Genomic DNA, 22,530 nt, shown 5'->3' with positions numbered 1-22,530 from the left:
TTCATATCATCATATAGGGCTCCCATACTTTACCCCCACAACAGTGACTTGCTTACAACAATTGTTAAATACTATGAAGGAGCATTGTCGAAACATTACTATTAACTATAGTCAATATTATACATTTTGTTTGCTCAGTGGCTCTCATTTTCATCACAGAGTTGTGCTGTCAACACCTCAGTCAATTATAGAAAGTTTTCATTACTCCAAAAGGAAAATCCAATACCCCCTTAGAACCCCTATATTCCCTTAGAATTGATATATTATCTTCTTTGCCATTCATGCAAAAATATTGCAATGTTACTAACTATAATCCATAAGTTACATTAGTTGTAAGTTTCCCATGTATCATCATATACTTAACACTTTGTAAAGGAAGAACATTCTTATACTATTAACTACAATCTTCATCCACCACCAAAATCACTGTCATACAGATCCTACATTATTCTTTACCTTTCAATTAAAATATTACATCCACAGACTACCCCTTTAGGATACAATCACATTTATAAATAAGCAGTTAGTTATACTCACTACAATGTGTTACCATCAACTCTATTTATTTCCACATATTTACAATAAACCTTATTTAAAATTCTACGTACATTAAACATCAGCTCCCATTTTCAACGAACATTCATTTTCTTAGTAACCTATACTCTAGAGTTTACCTCTGTGAGTTTACTCATTGTTTTTGTTTATATTAGTGAAAGCATACAATATTTGTCCTTTTGTATCTGACTTATTTCACTTAACGTAATGTCCTCATGGTTCATCCATGTTGTTATATGATTCCTGATTTTCTTTCTTCTTATAGCTGAGTAGCATTCCATTGTTTGTATTACATATACTACATTTTGTTTATCTGCTCATTAGTTGATGGACACTTGAGTTGTTTCCATGTTTTAACAGTTGTGAATAATGTAGCTGTGAACATCTATGTACAAATGTCACTGTACATACAAGACAACAGATCTTACAGTGATGAAAGACAATGTAAAAATTTTAATTTTATATTTTTAATTATTCCACTTTCTAAAATATTTTGTATTTTGTTATTTTTAAAACTACCATTGTTATTTCATTTTCTTATTAATTGCCTTTTTGAAGAAGTTTTGTATCATGGAAGGGTAACAAGCCATGGTAGCGGAGGATCACTGGTAGGGGTTGTCAGTGATCGGGAGGCATGGAGGAGGTTCACCTGGAGCATACCTATAAGGCATATAAATGTATTCAGGTATTCATTTCCCTGATAGCTAATGATATTGAACATTTTTTCATGTGCTTTTGGCCATTTATATTTCCTCTTTGGAGAAAGGTCTATTCAAATCTTTTGCACATTTTTTAATTGGGTTGCTTGTCTTTTTTTCTTTTCCTGTCAACTATTGATAAATGAGTACTGAAATTTCCTATTATTAATGTGCATTTTTGTATATTCCTCTTTCATGTATTTTTAAAAAATAATTTTATTGATACATATTAAGAAAGCATAAATCCATCCAAAGTATAAAATCAGTAGTGTTCAGTATAATCACACATTTGTGCATTCATCATTTCATTCTTAGAGCACTTCCATCATTCCAATAATAATAATAAAACTCATCACCTCTCAATTTCTCTATGCTTCCCCTACTATACAAAGCTGCTATTCTTTTTCTTTCTCTTTAGTATATTAGTATTTATATTTTGTAAAAACAGTCTTATTTATGCAGAATCTCCCGTATTCATGTTTTTTGCGAGGTTTTACTATCTTATACAGTCCCATGTTACAGTTTTTAGCTTTCCTTCTAGTAATATGCATCACCTTAGACTTTCCCTTTCAACCACAATCACACCCATGTAATAATAGTTCTGCTAGTTACAGACACCATGACATGCTTTCACCATTTTTATTCATTTCCAAAAATTTACAAACAACCTTTTTACCAGTTCTTCAATAGATTAGCCTTCTGCTTTCCATTCTCTACCCTCCTTCTATTTTCTGGTGGACCTATATTTTAGTTATTAACTACATGAGTTTACATAATATATTTAGTTCATAATAGTGCAGTCATACAGTATTTGTCCTTTTGTGTCTGGTTTGCTTCATTCAACATAATATCCTCCAGGTTCATCCATGTTGTCATATGCTTCACGACTTCATTTCTTCTTACTGCTGCATAATATTCCTTCATGTGTATATACCACAATTTGTCCATTTATCAGTTGACAGACACTTAGGTTGTTTTCAACTTTTGGCAATCATAAATAGGCATTTCTTTTTATTTGTGATGTTACTTTTAATTGTTTGATTTTCATGTTCTCTACCTCACTAGTCTTAAGGGTCTTAATAATGAAAATGGTGCCTTAGAAGTTTTCTGCATTGTCCTTGGACTATTGTTGATATTCCTGAAATCCTTAGGAAATGAATTGTTTTTAACTGTAATGCTTAGTATTAGGAATTTAGTTTCTCTTGCAAAAATGTGTGATTTCTTCATATAGAGTGTAAGCAAAGTACTTGATGTAGAAAAATTTGCATTTCTAAAAAACTAAAATGCCTTAGAAATTTTGTATTTTTATAGCCATATTTTCTACATTTTCAGGACTGCTAGGAAAGATCCTTATGGCTATCCGAGATGCAGGTTTTGAAATCTCAGCTATGCAGATGGTAGGTAATTTGTAATGTATTACAGTTTATTGAAATATGCTTTAAAACGTTTTGCATTCCTTGTTTCTCTTTGCTTTTGTGAATTCAACCCATTAAAGATAAAAACCATATATATATTTTTTTTTTCTTAAGATTTTTTATTTTTTACTTATCTCTCTCCCCTTCCCACCCCCATTTTCTGCTCTCTGTGTCCACTCTCTGTATGTTCTTCTGTGATTGCTTCTGTCCTCATCAGCAGCACCAGGATTCTGTGTTTCTTTTTGTTGCGTCATCTTGTGTCAGCTCTCCGTGTGTGCAGCGCCATTCCTGGGCAGGCTGCACTTTCTTTCGCTCTGGGTGGCTCTCCTTACAGGGCGCACTCCTTGCACGTGGGGCTCCCCTATGTGGGGGACACCCCTGCATGGCACGGCACTCCTTGCGCGCATCAGCACTGTGCATGGCCCAGCTCGACATGGGTCAAGGAGGCCCAGGGTTTGAACCGCGGACCTCCCATGTGGTAGACGGATGCCCTATCCATTAGGCCATGTCCGCTTCCTAAAACCATATATTTACTGAATTAAATAACCTTCTTATAATCAAAAGATATTTTGAAATTATTTTACCCATGTAATCTTCCACTGAGAGAGCTAATATTCAAGTAGTACACCTAATATAAGCTTTTTTTTTTTAACTTTATTTTTTAAAAGATATTTCAATTATATAAATATTACAGAGAATATATAGGGGATTCCCATATGCCCCATCTAATATGAGCTTATAAGATAAGTTTATACGAATTCTGGAACTTTAGTCACAAAATAAATGTGAACCAAAAAATATATTTAGTTTTTATAAACACAAAATATAAAGAAACTGACTAGTTATGTGTTTTCTTTCTTTTGGATTCCTGACTATAAGCAGAAAAGGAAGGGAGATAATCAGTTCTTTCCTTTTCTCTGACCAGTTCCTTTCTCTGTTTTGTAGATGTGCCCTCAGGACCTTCTTTGGAGGTAGAGTAGTTCAGCCCCTCTGTTGGCAGACTTGTTCAAAGTTGCCTTGTTCAGAATCCCACACTTGTTCAAAATCACCTTGCTGACCCTGCTAGAAAACCCTTCATTGAAGAAATCAGCACCCACTTCTGTATTTATCTTCATTCTTTACTCACTTATGGCATTTGATAAGAAACTGATGCTTATAGGAATCAAACAATTGGGTTTTTACACTAAAGGCTGACAAGTTTATACTATTTTAAAATTAAAATACTCATTTTGGAATGAGAATTTTTGTACCAATATTATTTATATTCTCTTTTTCTGAAGAGGAACTGCTTTTGATTTCTGTGAAGTCTTAGGATGACCCAAGATTAGCCATTAGGCAGGACACTAATTGGGGTCTATTTTGTGTCCCTGATTATTGGGTATGTCCATACACAACAGATTATTCAGGAAAAACTTGGGAGACTGACAAGAAAATTGATACTTGAAGATTCTTATCTAAGCATGTAAAATAATTGTTACCCAAATTAGTCCTTGTGATATATTAATAGGACTGTAGGACCTAAGCCCACTTAAAAATGATAATTATGGAAATTTTAGTTTTAAAAATTAACCTAACTCTAGGCCTACAACACAGCACAGTGATTGGCCATAAGATATACTCAATAAAAAAGAACAGTAAAGAAATGATTAATTAAACCTATGGGGGAAACATGGTAGTGTAGTAGCAAGTAAAGTTCATTGATATGTGGAGTCAGAAAGATCTGCTTCTGAATCCTGTGTCACTGCTTTCTAGGTGTGACCTTGGCAATTCTATATGACATTCTGTATGGTGTGATAAATCCTCCCAGTTTGAGTTACTATTTGTGAAGGCAGTAATTTCATAGTGATCTTCAATTCTGGCAAAATAAAGAAGGAAAGAGGGGGAAAAATAAAACAGGAACTTGGAAATTCTGAGAGCAGTTAGAGTTTAAAAGTCTTAGTTCCTGAGATCCTAGAACTTAATGAAATTATATTTCCAACTAAATTTGGATTAAACCTTTATAAGAATGAGTTTTTATAGACTTATTTTGTAAGCATATTCTGATTCAAAATTCTTTTTGAAAAGTAGTAGAAATTACAGATTACTTGTACCAGTGCTTTTTATGACCCAAACTAACTAGGGATTTTCACAAATGCTTGAGGGAGAAAATGGTATTATTTTCCACCCTCTCTAAAAAATCTGAAGTACTCTAATGATATTTCTTTTTGTGCCATAAATCAATCAATCAACATGATATTGTATATTAGTCTTTTTTTCTTTTTGGTATCAAGGGTGAGTTTTGTTCAGAGGGAGGAGGAATAGGTAGTAGTTAAGAGTGTAGTCAACGGGATCAGACTGCTTGAAATGGAATGTCAGTTTGGGAAGTTTATGTAACTCTTCTGAGTCTTAGTAGCTTGGTCTGTAAAGTGGGGACATTAACACTATGCCATAGGGTTACTGTGATTATTAAATGAGATGATGCATGTATTGTACCTGGAACAATGCTTGACATAATAAATGTTACCCATTTTCATTATTGGTGAACCGATCTTTAATGACACTTTTTTCCAAAGAAATTTCATTTATGCAAGATTCACAATTTAAAGTAAATATATCCAAAAGATTATAAATGTTGAGTGCTGAATATGGCCCATTTATTTTTCTTTTGTTGGTTGGCTTTTTTTTAATATAGTTCAACATGGATCGGGTTAATGTTGAAGAGTTTTATGAAGTTTATAAAGGAGTTGTGTCTGAATATAATGTAAGTATTGAAGTAAATGTAAAGTATTGATACTACGAACATTTTGTACTACTAGGGGTTTCAGTATTGTTTAGAATCATATAGGTATTCTTTATTCCCCCCCCCATCCCCCCCCCCTGTTGTCTGCTCTCTGTGTGCATTCGCTGTGTGTTCTTCTCTGACCGCTTCTATCCTTATCAGTGGCACCGGGAATCTGTGTTTTTTTGTTACATCATCTTGTTGTGTCAGCTCTCTGTGTGTGCGGTGCTGTTCTTGGGCAGGCTGCACTTTCTTTTGCGCTGGGCAGCTCTCCTTACGGGGCGCACTCCTTGTGCATGGGGCTCCCCTATGCAGGGAACACCCCTGCGTGGCAGGGCACTCCTTGCACACATCAGCATTGCGCATGGGCCAGCTCCACACAAGTCGAGGAGGCCCGGGGTTTGAACCACAGACCTCCCATGTGGTAGGTGGATGCCCTATCCATTGGGTCAAGTCTGCTTCCCGATATTCTTTAAAGTATTCATGATTCTGCCAGCAGTCAGCTGATAATAGGCAGTGACTAAGGAATTCTTATTCTGAGAACCAGTGAATCATTTTGAAAATATCACATTGTTTCTCTTATGAAACAAAAATACACAGGAATATACCCCATCCTCCCCTGAAAACAGCAATCCAAAACAAAACCAAGTTGATGGGATGTAGACACATTTGATATTTTCTTTGAAGTTTATAGTATTCTCAGGAAAGACTGCTCAAAATACTTTAGAAAATTAAAAGCAAATCGTTTTTAACAGTGTAGTATAACTCCACAGTAGTACTTAATACCCATGCTAAAGACACAAATACAGATAGCATCAACTGAAAATGTGACTGAGACCAAAGAAATAATATTTAAAGGAAGTTGTTCAAGGGGCAATGAAACATGTTCTTGAAAGCAAATGACTATATTCAAGTAAGTCAAATCTTTTTCCTTAAAATACCATGTAGTATGTATTAAATAAAAATTTCCTTTGCCTTCTCTTCATCAGAATTTCTGAGAAATATTGCCTATAAACTATGTTTTCTTTTAGAATTTTGGTTTTACATAGTTCTAGCAATGAGATTAGATTCTCTTCTCTTCCCTTCTTTATTTCCTTTCCTTTCAGCCTACTTTAAAAAAGGAAAAATGCACTGGTTCTCATTAACAAGAACTGATCTAAACCTTTGTCTAAATTAGTCATGCATTGTAAAGGCCAATTATAAAATATTTTATTTTGTGTCTAGCCCACTGACAGTGTTCTACCCTTTTTTTAGAAAGACTAGTGATTTTCTCTTGTTGTAGGAACATCTAGTATTGTTTATTTTGTTTCCTTTTGCTTTATAACAAAATCTTAGCAGCTTCTTCGATTTGAATTATGTGTTTTCTTTTCTTAAATGGAAGCTATTTTAAAATGTTTTTAACATTTTTCAATCTTTGTGACTGTTTTCCATTTCTTAAAAGTGAAATTATACATTTTCCTTCTTTTGTTTATTTAATTTTGATTTTTTAAAATACAGTTAAAATTAATAACCTTCATTAATTCAGATTATAGTTTAATTGTATATATGGTAAAGAAACTCATGAAGACATATCCCACAATGGCTTTTGATGGAGTCTTCTGTTTAACATTTTTTTTTCTATTCTGTGCATTTTGAACTGCCTTATATACCTGCAACTACAAACTATACAAAATACATGAAACAGCAGTTTAGACACTGAATGACAGCAAATGCAAGACTGTGATCCCTGAAAAAGGGAAAAACTGAAGTGAGCCCTGTGATTGTCCCATCTTACTACCTAGAGGCAAGTTTCTAGGCCACAAGATAGACAAAACACAAAAAAAATCTAGTGGGCTCACTGAATTGAAGAGAAAGAGACTAGAGTTCAGGGAGGCCAATATAACATGAATTTGCCAGATAGAATACTGGAGAGAGACAAGCTACATGTGGAGATAGACAGGTGAGAATATATTTGTCAAAATGAAGGAAAACTAAAGTCTTTTTTTTTTTTAAATAGTGGAGAGAGCTCATCAGATAAAAGAATAATATCAGATAAAAATGTGGATCTACATGGAACTATGGAATACTCATGAGAAAATAGAAAAGGTTTTTTTTTTTTTAACTTTTAGTTGCTGTGAAAGGTAATTGATTGTTTAAAGCAAAAGATTAACAATGTGGTAGGGTTTATGATATATGATATATATAAAAGCAAAATGTATAATAGCACAGATAATAGGAGGGGGTTATGGAAATATGCTCTTTTAATATTAACACTGTATGTGAAGTGGTATAATGCAAAACATGATCAAAGAAAAGTGCTTTTCTTAGTTTATCTGAAACACTTGATAAATCTTTCTTTCTTCTCCCTGAATGTGAAACAGTACATTAGGCTGTATGAAATGAAAACGTATACAAAGGCTTTGAGTCAGAAGTTTGGTTGGGGTATATAAGGAATGTAGGTATAAAATGGTGTAAAGGAGCCAGAGTATCAAGAGCTAAATGAGACTGTAGAAAAATAATAGGAGGTGATACCATATCATGAAGGGTCAGGTAAGCCACTTTAATGAATTTGGAGGGTTTACGATATACTACATCAAAATAAAGATGTGTTATTACAGAATATTTAAATATTAATCCAAAGTCAGTCATCACGCCTAACAGAAATGCTAGAAGTTAGAAGAGGGAAAGGAGGTCATAGTTAATATGACACACATAACCCTACTCATTAGAATTCCTACATGTATCTCCTTGCAGTCACTTTGCTGTTTCACAAAGGTCATGTGTAATTGATTTTTATAGGTAATTATGTTGAGTCTGATTTTCTGTCTCATGATATTGAAGTACTGCCTATACATAAATATCAAGAGACAAGTTCTCAGTAGGTGTAAAAAGAAGGCATGATCACATTTTTCAAATGTGAGGAGTATTAAAATTTTGGTCTCCTTCTTCCTTCTTTTAATGGCAATAGATACTGTAGCTTTAGTTGTTTGATGGTAAATCTGGTCCCTCTTATTCCTTATTTCTAGAACTCATTATACTTTTTTAAAGACTCTTCGGAAGAAGCACTTTTGAAATTCTTATTTTTTAGAAGGTTAACACTTTCTTCAAGAGGAATAAGATGTTTGAAAGGAAAATATAGTAAAAGATAATTGTAAATAATGTGGGGTCAGGTGGTAAGGCATTACATTAAAATGGTAGTAATGTCAGGGATGGAGATGAAAGGAAATCTTAAAATATTTTTTATAGTACAAATGGATAGGATTGGGGAACTGATTGGTCCATGGCATACAGGTGGGGAGGAAGTCAGAGATGTTCTTAAAAGTTTAAAATTAGTAGAATAGTGGTAAAACTAAAAGAAGGAGAGGTAAAAAATTATTAAATTCTAATGATTCTTTTATATTATAGGAGATGGTGACAGAAATGTATGCTGGCCCTTGTGTAGCAATAGAGATTCAACAAAATAACCCTACGAAGACATTTCGAGAATTCTGTGGACCTGCTGATCCTGTAAGTTATTGTTTGAAATATTAATCAAGTTTGTGTTATTCATTTACTAAAGATTTTTAACAGGTTTGATATTTTAGTTTGTTCTTTAAAAGAAATAGAAGAATTTGTTCACATCATGATAAAAATGAATATAATAGAAATGTTTATTCAGTATGGCATTTTACAAAATTTTTTATGTAATAGTCTCAGAAAAAGTGAATTTATATTAGTCTAGGTACAATATAGAATGGAAAGAAACATTTCCTTATTTTTCTTATTGCTAAATTGTAAGCAATTAAAGCTATAGGTAAGCTCTATGATAGAAATTATATATGGTACTTTTGACCTTGTAAAGCAGTAAATAAAACTCTCAGTATGAAGAATATTAATATGGTGGTCTCATATAAATAAATATGGGCAGTGTGACTTATGGGAAATTTGATATTCTCTAGTATACCTTTCAGTTTTCTTTATTTTCTTTCCTATGGGCATTTGGTAGAGGGGACGGTGAAAAGCAGAAGCAGCCTCAAAATACATATAAGAATGCTCGTGCAAATTTATAAGCTAGATAGGATTATGGGAAGTCCTGCTGATTTTAAACACTAAGTATAATTTACATTTACTGTTTTTTATTTCACCATCATTTATAGTTTATTGAAGATGGGCAGCTAATTTATTTCAAACAATAGCTGAGTTCTTTTACAATAAATCAACAGCACCTATAAAGAAATCATCTGGGGAAGCGGCTGTGACTCAAGCAGTTGAGCCTGTTTACCATATGGGGGACCTGGGTTCAATCCCCAGGGCTTCCTGGTGAAAAAAAGAAATAAGTCATCTCAGACCTGCGAGGAGAGGTGCAAGGCTCCTGGACCGCATAGCAATGTACCAAAAAGACAATGATGCAACCAGATAGAGAAAAAAAAAAGAAGTCAGCTGGGAAGGGTATGTGGCTCAATGGACTGAGCTCCCACTTACCACATGGGAGGTCCTAGGTTTAGTTCCCAGTGCCTCCTGGAGGAGACAAGCAAGACAGCGAGCTGGTGCAACAGGCTGGCACAGTGAGCTGATGCAACAAGATGACACGAGAAGAACACAAAGAGGAGACAAAGCAGGGAATGGAGGTAGTTCGAGCAATTGAGTGCCTCTCTCCCACATGAGAGATCCTGGTTCGATTCCTGGTGCCTCCTAAAGAAAAGACAAGCAGACACAGAGAGAACAAAGCAAGGGAAAACAGTGAACAGACAGCGAGTACAAATAACGAGGGGGGTTGGGGGCAGGGATAAATAAATTAAAAAAAAGAAATCCTTAAAAAAAGAAATCATCTTATATGATTATGCTGCATGGCCCAGTAAGGGAGAACCAAAATATTTCTAGGGCCTACAAAATACAAATGTTGAAGGACTGATTGGGTAAATGAGCAATTAATATAGTTAGGTGTTAATCAAGAAAACTTTGTGAAAGCAAGACAAATGTAAACAGGGTTTTGAAAGAGGAATTAGGACACAGAATGGGAAAAGCTTTAAAGCATATTCGAAGGCAGAAATGAAGGAATTTTCAAACAAAGAGGATTTGGAAGAGAAATTAGGGCACAAAGGAAGTGGGAAAAGCTGTAAAGTATGTTCAAAGGTAAAAGTGAAGGAAATTTTCAAAATGACTGTCATTCAGAGCCAGAATATTTGTATGCCTTAAATGTAAAAATGCATACCAGGAAAGAGAAGGAAGTAAGTTTTCTTAGAGGAACTTAGGTGGAGAATATTGATAGAGGTGAGTATGGGGTGGATAGCCTAGAAAGCCATATTAAAATATGTGGGTTCTGTGTAATTTAATCCCCACAGAGTAGGAAATAGGAATTCCTTACATATGGCATAATTTTGCATATACTGAATTATTTCTTTGATGCATCTTGAGCAAACTAAATCGGAAGGGATTAAAGACAGGGTGCTCTAAAATAGAAAGGAACAGATGTGATGGCATCAATGGAGAGTCAGCAGGACCTACTTTATATCTGTTTAAGGCAGAAAAGAAGAATAGAAGTAAATATATGTGGGGTGAAAGAGCTAAGGATTAAATTGTTATTCTGCTGCAGAGGACATTGGAAGGGAGTGGTCATGATGTTATTTAATATTAAACATAAGAAATTAGGAAAGGATAGTTTTTGGCTTGATAAATAAATAGAACCAAGTTTTGCCATATTTTACGTTTTTTTTTTTTTATTGACTTTGTAATAATATTACATTAAAAAAATATATATATATGAGGTCCCATTCAACCCCACCACCCCCACCCCACCGCTCCCCCCCCCCCAGCAACACTCATTCCCATCATCATGACAGATCCATTGCATTTGGTGAGTACATCTTTGGGCACCTCTGCACCTCATGGTCTGTGGTCCACATCATGGCCCATACTCTCCCCCATTCCATCCAGTGGGCCCTGTGAGGATTTACAATGTCCGGTGATTGCCCCTGAAGCACCATCCAGGGCAGCTCTATGTCCCAAAGACGCCTCCACCTCTCATCTCTTCCTGCCTTTCCCCATACCCATCAGCCACCATGTCCACTTTTCCCAATCCAATGCCACCTTTTCTATGTGGACATTGGATTGGTTGTGTCCATTGCACCTCTATGTCAAGAGGAGGCTCAGATTCCACATGGATGCTGGATGCAATCCTCCCACTTTCAGTTGTAATCACTCTAGGCTCCATGGTGTGGTGGTTGTCCTTCTTCAACTCCATCTTAGCTGAGTGTGGTGAGTCCAATAAATCAGATTGTAGGTGTTGGAGTCTGTTGAGGCTCAGGACCTGGCTATCACATTGTCAGTCCAGAGATTCAAATCCCCTAGATATATCTTAAATCCCAACACTAACTGCAACTCCAGCACATTAGCATGAAAGTCTTATGAAGAGAGATCCCATCTGAGTCCAGATTCATCACACATAAACACCAGTTCCAAAGAGGGGCCCTCTGACCTGGTAGTTAACCCCATCTGCCATGACCATAACTCCCATGGGTCTCTTTAGCCCTCAAAGGAACCAATACCTGGGGGTTGTATCTGCTTTATCTGTCTCTCAGACTCTACTCAGTTGTGCATAAGGGCAATCCTTCTGACAGCCTCCAGACTCTTTTTTAGAGACTCGTAGCCATATAAACTCATTTCTCCTTTCCATTTCCCCCTTACATTAGGTCAAACAGCCTTTTAAAGTTATGTTATTTTATGTAGACAGGGATATTCTGCTGATCCGCATTGAACCTTCCGTATAAGGTCATTTTCCAGTTGCATCACCACTTGGTAGTTGATAGTGGTCCCTCGTTGCCAGGGAGGCTCATCCCCGGGTGTCATGTCCCACGCTGGGGGGAAGGCATTGCATTTACATGCTGAGTTTGGCTTCGAGACTGGCCACATTTGAGTAACATGAAGGCTGACAGGAGGAAATTCCCAGGCACAATGCTGTTCTAGGCCTTGTTCTTGTTTTAGGCTTATCAGCTCACAAGCATAGTCATTAGCGTCAGGGGCTCACTGTTGAACCCTCACTCCCTCCCGGTCCCCGCCGCTGCACCTGGGAAACTGTCGCTGCTCCTCTAGAGACCACGACAGAGCACCACTGGCCAGGAACCCAGTACGCCCCCTGCTGTGGTTTTTAATTTTGCCACTATGAGTATATCCAAACATTACCATGCACCCTGGACATATGTTCTGTACAGCTCCCTGTCAGCCATATATCACCTGTCAATGGTATCCTATACCAGTATTCCTCCGTTGCCATTGTTGAACCACTCTGTGATCCAGAACTCCCTGAAATTTGAAGCCCAATATAATGTCAGGAAATGGCATATAGCGATGGGTTTAAAGGTTAGATAAAGAATACGTGTTGACTTGGAAAAAATTCTACATCCTATCTTTTTCTTTTTTTTTTCCCCCTAATTATTGAACTTCTCTTCACAGAAGCCCTAGACCACAGCAATGCATATATATAATATACAGCACTCCCATACATCCACCACAAAACCTTTTCCCTTCCACAGCGATACTCTTACACCCTATTCACATCATATTTACTTAACGTGATGTACAGAGTCTGAGACAATAGCTTTCAAACAAGGTGACATCTGTGCTTACATTGTAGTGCATACTTTAGGATACACAGTTTTTTAAATTCTTAGTTATCCTATGTTTTACATTATGGTTTACATTATCAGTCTGTCATCTCCTATATGTTATGGTGTAATATTACATGTTTTATATCCATCCTTGTGTACTCTCACGAAACTCCTCTCTTATCCCCCATTTACCTTGGTTCCACACATTTAATGTCCATTTTCCCTTCCACCTTGGTGCCCACAGTGACAGCCAACCTTGTTTCCCGAGGAGCCACTTCCAGAGATAGATGGAATAGTGTTCAGGGCCTAACTTGCTCAACTGCCCCAATGCCCTGGGAGCCACCCTTTCTCTCGAGGGATACAGTTCCCTCTATTTGATGGCATTAGACCTCCCCAGGATGTGGGTCCACCCCCACTCTCACTACTTGGGTTTCTACCCCATGGTGTCACCCATTCTGGCAGAATGAGCATTTAGACATTCCCCAGGAGCCCGTCCTGCATCAGACCCTCCCCTCCGAGCATTCTAAACAGGTAACCCTCTTTATTATATTTTGATATGATTTTCTCGGCATTTTACTCTCCACCAGCACCTGACCCTCTCCTGTGTTCGTATGCTACCCCTCCCTCCCCCCACTTTTGGGCAATATTACCCATCTGCCCATCCCCAGCCACCCTCAAACCCGCAAAGCCCCAACCAAAGGCAACCCCTTGCCCCCATTTTATCTCTTCTTTGTGTTCATACTTACCACCATCTTGTCTTAAATTCCACCCCTGCAGACATCGGTTCACATCCTTCCTCCACCCTCCGATTTCCTGTAAGCCTTTCGTTCAGTCTCTTGCTATCTAGGGCAGCTTGGTTATTTCATATCATTGAGGTCATGTATATTTGTCCTTCAATGTCTGGGTTGCTTCAGTCAACATAAGGTTCTCAAGATTCATCCATGTTATCACATGTGTTTGTAGTGTGTTTGTTCTTACAGCCGAGTAGTATTCCCATTGTGTGTATATACCACATTTTATTGATCCACTCATCTGTTGATGGGCATTTGGGTTGATTCCAACTTTTGGCGATAGTGAACAATGCTGCTATGAACATTGGTGTACATATATCGGTTTGTGTCCTTGTTTTCAGTTCTGCTGGGTATATACCCAGCAGTGGTATTGCTGGGTCATATGGCAAATCTATGGCTAGTTTTTTGAGAAACCGCCATACTGTCCTCCAGAATGGTTGGATCCTTCTGCATTCCCACCAGCAGTGGATGAGTGTTCCCACATCTTCACATCCTCTCCAGCACTTGTATTCTTCTGTTTTTTTCATAGCTGCCAATCTTATGGGTGTAAGATGGTATCTCATTGTGGTTTTGATTTGCATTTCCCTGATAGCTAGAGATTTGGAACATTTTTTCATGCGCTTTTTAGCCATTTGTATTTCTTCTTTGGAGAAGTGTCTGTTTAAGTCTTTTTCCCATTTTTTAAATGGGTTGTTTATCTTTTTATTTTCAAGATATAGGAGTTCTTTATATATGCAAGTTGTAAGTTTCTTATCAGATATATGGTTGCCAAATATTTTCTCCCACTGTGTGAGTTCCCTTTTTACTTTCTTGACAAACTCCTTTGAGGTGCAGAAGGCTTTAATTTTGAGGAATTCCCATTTATCTATTAGTTCTTTTGCTGCTCGTGCTTTTGGTGAGATATTCATAAATCCATTTCCTATTACAAGGTCCTGTAGATGTTTCCCTACACTGCTTTCTAAGGTTTTTATGGTCTTGGCTCTTATATTTAGGTCTTTGATCCATCTTGAGTTGATCTTTGTATAAGGTGTGAGATGGTAATCCTCTTTCATTCTTCTACATATGGCTATCCAGTTCTCCAGACACCATTTGTTGAATAGGCCACTCTCTCCCAGTTGAGAGGGTTTGGTGGCTTTATCGAATATTATGTGGCTATATATGTGAGGTTCTATATCAGAGCTTTCAATTAGATTCCATTGGTCTGTGTGTCTCTCCTTATGCCAATACCATGCTGTTTTCACCACCGTAGCTTTGTAGTATGTTTTGAAGTCAGGTAGTGTGATTCCTCCAATTTCGTTTTTCTTTTTCAGTATGTCTTTGGCTATTCGGGGTCTCTTTCCTTTCCAAATAAATTTCATAGTTAGTTTTTCTAGTTCCTTAAAGAAGGCTGTGTTGATTTTTATTGGGATTGCATTGAATTTGTAGATCAGTTTTGGTAGGATAGACATCTTAATAATATTCAGTCTTCCTATCCATGAACAAGGAATAGTCTTCGATTTATTTAGGTCTTCTTTGATTTCCTTGAACAATCTTGTATAGTTCTCGGTGTATAAGTTCTTTACCTCTTTAGTTAAATTTATTCCTAAGTATTTGATATTTTTATTTACTATTGTGAATGGTATTTGTTTCTTGATTTCCTCCTGATCTTGCTCATTATTGGTGTACAGAAATGCTACTGATTTTTGCACATTGATCTTATAACCTGCGACTTTACTAAACTCATTTATGAGTTCTAGAAGCTTTGTTGTAGATCTCTCAGGGTTTTCTATGTATAGGATCATGTCATCTGCAAATAATGAAATTTTGACTTCTTCCTTTCCAATTTGAATGCCTTTTATTTCTGGTTCTTGCCTCAGTGCTCGAGCAAGTACTTCTAAGACAATGTTATATAGGAGAGGAGACAGTGGGCATCCTTGTCTTGTTCCTGAGTTTAGAGGGAAGGAGTCTAGGATTTCTCCATTGTAAACAATATTGGCTTTAGGTTTTTCATATATACTCTTTATCATGTTCAAAAAATTTCCTTGTATTCCAAACTTTTGGAGTGTTTTTATCAAGAAAGTGTGCTGTATTTTGTCAAATGCTTTTTCTGCATCTATAGATATAATCATGTGATTTTTTTTCCTTCAATCTGTTTATATGGTGTATTACGTTGATTGATTTTCTTATGTTGAACCATCCTTGCATACCTGGGATGAATCCCACTTGGTTGTGGTGTATAATTTGTTTAATGTGTTGTTGAATACGATTAGCAAGTATTTTGTTAAGTATTTTTGCGTCTAGGTTCATTAGAGAAATTGGTCTGCAATTTTCCTTTCTTGTGATGTCTTTGTTTGGCTTTGGTACTAGGGTAATGTTGGCATCATAGAAGGAGTTGGGTAATGTTCTTTCTATTTCGATTTTTTGGAATAGTTTCAGCAGGATTGGTGTCAGTTCTTTCCGGAATGTTTTGTAGAATTCACCTGTGAAGCCATCTGGCCCTGGGCTCTTCTTAGTTGGGAGATTTTTAATAACTGATTCTATCTCTCTGCTTGTGATTGGTTTGTTAAGATCATCAATTTCTTCTTTCGTCAATATGGGCTGCTTATGTGTTTCTAGGAATTTGTCCATTTCCTCTAGATTGTCATTTTTGTTGGAATATAGTTTTTCAAAGTATCCTCTTATGATAGTCTTTATTTCTGTGGGGTCAGTGGTGATATTGCCTTTCTCATTTCTTATTTTGTGTATTTGCATCTTCTCTCTTTTTTTCTTTGTTAGTCTCGCTAAAGGTTTGTCAATTTTGTTGACCTTCTCAGAAAACCAGCTCTTGGTCTTGTTTATCTTTTCAAGTGCTTTCTTATTTTCTATTTCATTTAGTTCTGCTCTTATCTTTGTTATTTCCTTCCTTCTTCTTCCTGTTGGGTTACTTTGTTGTTGTTTTTCTGATTCCTTCAAATGTGCAGTTAGTTCTTCAATTTTTGCTCTTTCTTCTTTTTTGATATATGAATTTATGGCTATAAATTTTCCTCTCAGTACTGCTTTTGCTGCATCCCATAAATTTTGGTATGTTGTGTTATCATTATCATTTGATTCAAGGTAGTCATTGATTTCTTTTGAGATTTCCTCTTTGACCCACTGTTTTTCTAAGAGTGTGCTGTTTAATTTCCAAATCGTGGTGTGAAATCTGGGCTTCTGTCCCTTGCAAATTTCCAGCTTGACTCCACTGTGGTCAGAGATATTGTTTTGTATGATTTCAATCTTTCTGAATTCATTCAGCCTTTCTTTGTGGCCTAGCATATGGTCTATCTTGGAGAATGATCCATGTGTGTTTGAGAAAAATGTATATCCTGCTGTGTTTGGGTGTAGCGATCTATATATGTCTATTAGATCCAGCTCCTCTAATATACTGTTCAAATGTTTTGTTTCTTTGGTGATTCTCTTTTGAGATGTTCTGTCCAGAGTTGATAGTGGTGTATTAAAATCCCCCACTATAATTGTAGATGTATCTATTGTTTCACTTAGTTTTTCCAGCGTTTGCCTCACGTATTTAGAGGCACCCTTGTTAGGAGCATAAATATTTATGATTGTTCGATCTTCTTGACAGATTTTCCCTTTCACTAAAATGTAGTATCCTTCTTTGTCTCTCACAATTGTTTCACATTTAAAGTCTATTTTGTCTGATATTAATATAGCTATTCCTGCCCTTTTTTGGTTATTGTTAGCTTGTATGATTGTTTTCCAGCCATTCACTTTCAATCTCCATGCGTCTCTGGGTCTAAGATGTGTCTCTTGTAGACAGCATATAGATGGGTCATATTTCCTTATTCAATGTCCCAGTCTGAATCTTTTGATAGGTGAGTTTAATCCGTTGACATTCAGTGTTATTATTCTCAAGGAATTATTTGTGTTAGCCATATTTTGATTGGATTTGTGTTTGTCATATTTTGTTTGTATTTTTTTTTGTCTTTTTTGTTGTTGTTGTTGTTGCTCTTATACTCTCCTCCAACTCTGCCTGTCCTGTTTTTTCCTTTCTTCCTGCAGAACTCCCTTTAGAATTTCTTGAAGGGGAGGTTTCTTTTTGGTATACTCTTTCAGTTTCTGTTTGTCTGTGAATATTTTGAACTCTCCATCATGTTTGAATGCTAGTTTAGCTGGATAGAGTATTCTTGGTTGGAAATTTTTTTCCTTTAGTACCTTGACTATATCTTACCACTGTCTTCTTGCCTCCATGGTTTCAGATGAGAAATCAGCACTTAATCTTATGGAGCTTCCCTTGTATGTGATGGTTTTCTTTTCTCTTGCTGCTTTTAGGATTTTCTCTTTGTCTTGAGCATTGGATAATTTGACAAGTATATGTCTTGGGGTGGGCCTGTTGGGGTTTATGACTAGTGGAGTGCGCTGTGCTTCTTGGATATGTACATCTGTCTCTTTCAATAGATTTGGGAAGTTTTCAGCCATTATTTCCTGCATCACTCCTTCTGACCCCTTTCCCTTCTCTTCACCTTCTGGAATGCCTATAATACGTATGTTTGAGCGTTTTGCATTGTCATTCAGGTCCCTAAGTCCTAACTGGATTTTTTCTATCTTCTTATTGACCCCTTCTACTATCTGTTTGATTTCTGATGTACTGTCTTCCACATCACTAATTCTCTGCTCTGTCTCTTCTAGTTTGCTGATATTTGCTGCAAGTGTATTTTGGATTTCTTGAACTGTGGTGTTCATTCCCATCATATCTGTTATGTTTTTGCATATGTCTGCAATTTCCCCTCCAAGTGATGTCTTCATGTTGTTAATCTTTCATTACTTCGTCAAATTTGTCGGTGATAAATGTTCTGAGATCTTTCATTGCTTGTGCAAAGTTTTGCTCTCCTTCGTGATTTTTGGTTTGTTGATTGGATTCAGCCATGTTTTCCTGATTACTGGTTTGGTTTGTAGACTTTTGTTGCTTTCTGGTCATCTCTTTATCTTGATGGATTTAATCAGTTCCTTAGGAGCTGTTATTTTTGCATAGGTGTTATATCTTCTCTTTGTCACTTTTTTCTTCCTATTCTAATTTCTTGTTGTTGGTTAAGTTCACTTTAAAGGAAAGTATTAGTGTTGGGGAAAGGCAATTGTGTAAGCAAGGGAAAAGTGTAAAGTAGTATTGGTGGTATATGTTAACAAAGCAAGAATATGAGATCTGGGAGGATGGAGGTTAGATTCATGTAAATTGTGTAGAGTTATAACAGTAGGTAGAGTACTTATTATGAGGTAGATGATTGAATATGGGAAGAATATGGTATGAAATAAAAAGCTATTGTTTTCGTGAGAGAGGGAAAGAGAAAAGAAAGGTAATAGTTTCAAGAGTGGATAACAGACAGAAAACAAAACAAAGGTATTAGAAATTAAGACTTAGACCCTTCGTGGATCGAAGAAAGGGAGGTGGGAGGTGGAATATAGGAGAGACAGTAGGTGGTGGCGGATATCAAGATGTAGGGGAAAGAGGATAGTGTAGGTAGCCTAAATCAGTTCACACAGAAATGAGGCAGTGGAGGATGAGAAAACCCAGCGAATGTGAGGTGTTTCCTGCCGCACCTATTGTATAATTGAGTTAAAATAAACTAAGTAGAATATGAGGGACAAGAGGGAGAGAGATAACAGAAAAAAGAAAAAAAAAGGGGGGGGAGGGACAAGAGGAAGAAAGGAAAAGGGGGTGGGCAAAGGGTGGGGAACAGGTAGGGGAAAGAAAAAAAAAAAAACAGATATACACGAACCAGAATTAAAACACCCACTACACAACACCTACCACAAAAAAAAAAACCTTAAATAACTGAATCAAAAAAGACTTTGGGGGATACGCTGTGAGAGAAGACTAGGGGATAATGCGGTGTTAGCAATCAGGAAATTGAAAAAAGTAAAGAATAAGTCAAAATGAAAATAAAAACAAAACAAAATGAAACGATAGAGAAAAAAACGCCAACGTTGAAGGCTAGGGCATTTAAGGACCTCAGATGGACCTCAGTGCGTGATGGATTCAGGGATGGAAAATCTGAGATATTGAGGACTCAAGAGGTGTGAGTCTCTGTGGTGTGGGCCACCAGAGTTTAGGGAATTCAGACCTGGCAACCTCCAGTCTGGTCAACAGGAAGCCTGGGAGCCTCGCAGTGTAACACAGCCCTCAGGGATCCCCTCAGCTGGGTGCCAGCCCTATGGGGGAAGTCAGATCCGCAAACTCTATATTATGACTGAACCCTGCAATTCACTTACTTAGTAGGGCTCATTAGTGTGGGTATCTCTCACTTCAGCTTTTGGACAGCTCCCGCCCTGTGATTCCAAAACACTGCCAATAGAGGGCGCCTCTACACCGCAGCCACTTTACTGGTACAGATCCGATGCCCGGCCTGTGACGCCGAAAACAGATTTCAAAACCAGAATTCCCAAGCTTTGCAAAATATTCCCTAATCGGCTTCCAGACGTGTCCCCCTCCCCTGCCGCAGCCTAAAACAACTTTCCAATTACGTCCCTTTATTGCCTATAGCCTATTTGGGTTGGAGATCGGCTGTCGGGCTTTTGGGGGCGGGGCTTCAGGCGGAAGTGCTATTGTTTGTGTTCGCAATGAAAAGTTTCTCCCGCTTCACAACAAAACACCGTCTGTCTTCCCAAATCGATCTGCAAAGGTGACCCGTCGCATCAACCCGCCAACAGCCCGCCCAGAATTTGCGAACTTCTTAGCACCTCAGAGCCATCTAAAAGCGGAACCGCCGGGCAGGACCGTGGCTCCCCCGACCCCCAATAGGGAGGAACCCGTGTGTGGGTCTCACCTGCGGGCAATAGAACCCAAATTATATCTTCTAGACCAATCCTCTCCGTTACCTTTCCACCCAATTGATGTCCAGGCACTTCTGCCCTGCAAAAATCCCGAAAAAGCCTCGCCTTGGAGAACCTGCAGCCACGCCCAGCCGTCTCTTCCTGGGACAGACCGCAAAGGCAAGTTCACTCAGCGACCATCTTGCCTCCCTCCTTATCCATTTTACGTTTTTAAAGTCAGATTTCTGCTTAATGGTCAAGAGAGGTTTTTGGTTTTTTTTTTCCAGATAATTAGAATTTTGGGTGATCAGTTTTCTAAACAAGCAGGGGAATGAACAAAAGAGATGAAAACTAAGACAAAAAAAGAAGTTTGTTCATTTTTTCATTCTCTCATTCATCCAATAAATATTGAATGTGTTAGTATTTTTTAATGTAAAGATGGAAACCTCAAAGAGCTTATAGTCTAAGAGTAGATGTTATAGAATTCGAGAGAGGTTCAATTATTTGTTCATAGAGAGGCTAGGACTCAGGAATGATTTTGAGAAGGAAAAATGGTTTATTGACGGCTGGCTGGACTCAGGAGCTTTCTGTTTCAATCCCGAGGCCCGAACAAGACTTTTAAGTTCCTTTTATACAGAGAGGAAAGGTTAAATGATCCCTTTGTTTCAGTTCTCAATAGGCTTGAATTAGCATATATATCTTCCACATCTTAGGTAAGCTTTTAGCATGGACTTCAGGCATTCTAGATAAACTTTTAGCATATTTTGTTTGCATTTCCCCTGAATACTTAAAGTTTATGGACCTTGCATTGTTAAACTGTTTCCTGGGACTGGAGTCCTTGCCATGGTCACCAAGGGCAGGACTGCAGCCTTTTATCATCCCACACCCACAAGTCACAGATAGTTTAGGTTATCTCTTAAGAGACAAAGAGCCTCCTACCCATAGCCCACATCATAGAGACATATGTAAGTGGATAATTTCCATAAACTATGGCAACTGCATTGTTAGATGCGTGCACTAGGTAGTATGTGAGTCCAGAATTTTGGCACTTAGCTCAGCCTGGGGATGGGCAATGGGGGTCAGGGGAGACTTCTTGAAGAACATGACATCTGAGCTGAGTTGTGAGGAATGATAGAACTTAGTGGAGATGATGGAAAATGATATGATCAAAATTATGGATGTCTGAAACAGCATTGTTTTGGGGCTGCAGCAAACTCTTTATCATTGCTGGAGCTAAAGTACGTGGCAGTGAAGGACAGAAGCTGAGGTCATTAAAGGAAGGACTTGGGATGAGAGCAATCATAGAAAGAAGAGTCCTGCAAATAAAAACTTACTGATTCTCTTTTTCTAGTTACTTATTCAATGAACATTTACTGTCTGAATAGTATGTACAATGCTCCCTGCTAGGTTCTATGGCTGAGGTATAATAAAGATGAATAGAACATATGTGCCTTTGCTTAAGGAACTCATAATCTCTTCATAGCTTGGTTTGGAAATAATTTCAAAATCATGAACCTTGCCTCATTCAGCATAGATGATGAAATTACTCCACTACATTTTTTCATATTATTTGTTCATGAACTCTTTATAGCATTAGAGAAAACCCCATCATAGGAATTCAAAATTTGTAAATATTAAATGTTAATAGTAATTATCTTTGAGTGGTAGGATTATGCTCATGTTTTAGTTTGACATTCCTATATTTTATAAAATTTTAAAAATTATTTATATTAGTTTTATGATATGAAAAAATAATTTTTATTTTATATCAACCTGAATGTTAATGAACTATAAAATGAGGAGACATATACTTATGGGGATGGATTCTCTCCTAGAGTCTCAGGGTTCTGAGTTACATTATTTCTAAGTACAGATGTGGGATGTTAAGCAGGACCAAGTGCCTTTGGTGAACATTTTCAAATCAGAGGAAATCCCGTTAGTAATTACAGTCAAAATGACTCTTTCAGTTTGGTCTCACTCTTCTTTTGG

General features: G+C 37.2%; 1 protein-coding gene across 2 annotated transcripts in view; it reads left to right on the top strand.

Annotated features, from left to right (window-relative positions):
• The window catches only part of NME7 (NME/NM23 family member 7), a 295,291-nt gene that overhangs the window by 160,239 nt on the left and 112,522 nt on the right, over positions 1-22,530 (top strand). For both annotated transcript variants that reach the window (XM_004464181.4, XM_058310088.2), the window contains exons 8-10: positions 2,586-2,650; positions 5,340-5,408; positions 8,811-8,912. In XM_004464181.4, coding sequence (XP_004464238.1) covers positions 2,586-2,650; positions 5,340-5,408; positions 8,811-8,912 — 236 coding nt within the window. The remainder of the gene's footprint in view (positions 1-2,585; positions 2,651-5,339; positions 5,409-8,810; positions 8,913-22,530) is intronic.

The sequence above is a fragment of the Dasypus novemcinctus genome, chromosome 13, assembly GCF_030445035.2.
Source record: "Dasypus novemcinctus isolate mDasNov1 chromosome 13, mDasNov1.1.hap2, whole genome shotgun sequence".
Lineage (NCBI taxonomy): Eukaryota > Metazoa > Chordata > Mammalia > Cingulata > Dasypodidae > Dasypus > Dasypus novemcinctus.
The sequence above is the reverse complement of the archived record's forward strand: the minus strand, read 5'-3'. Positions and strand labels throughout refer to the sequence as shown.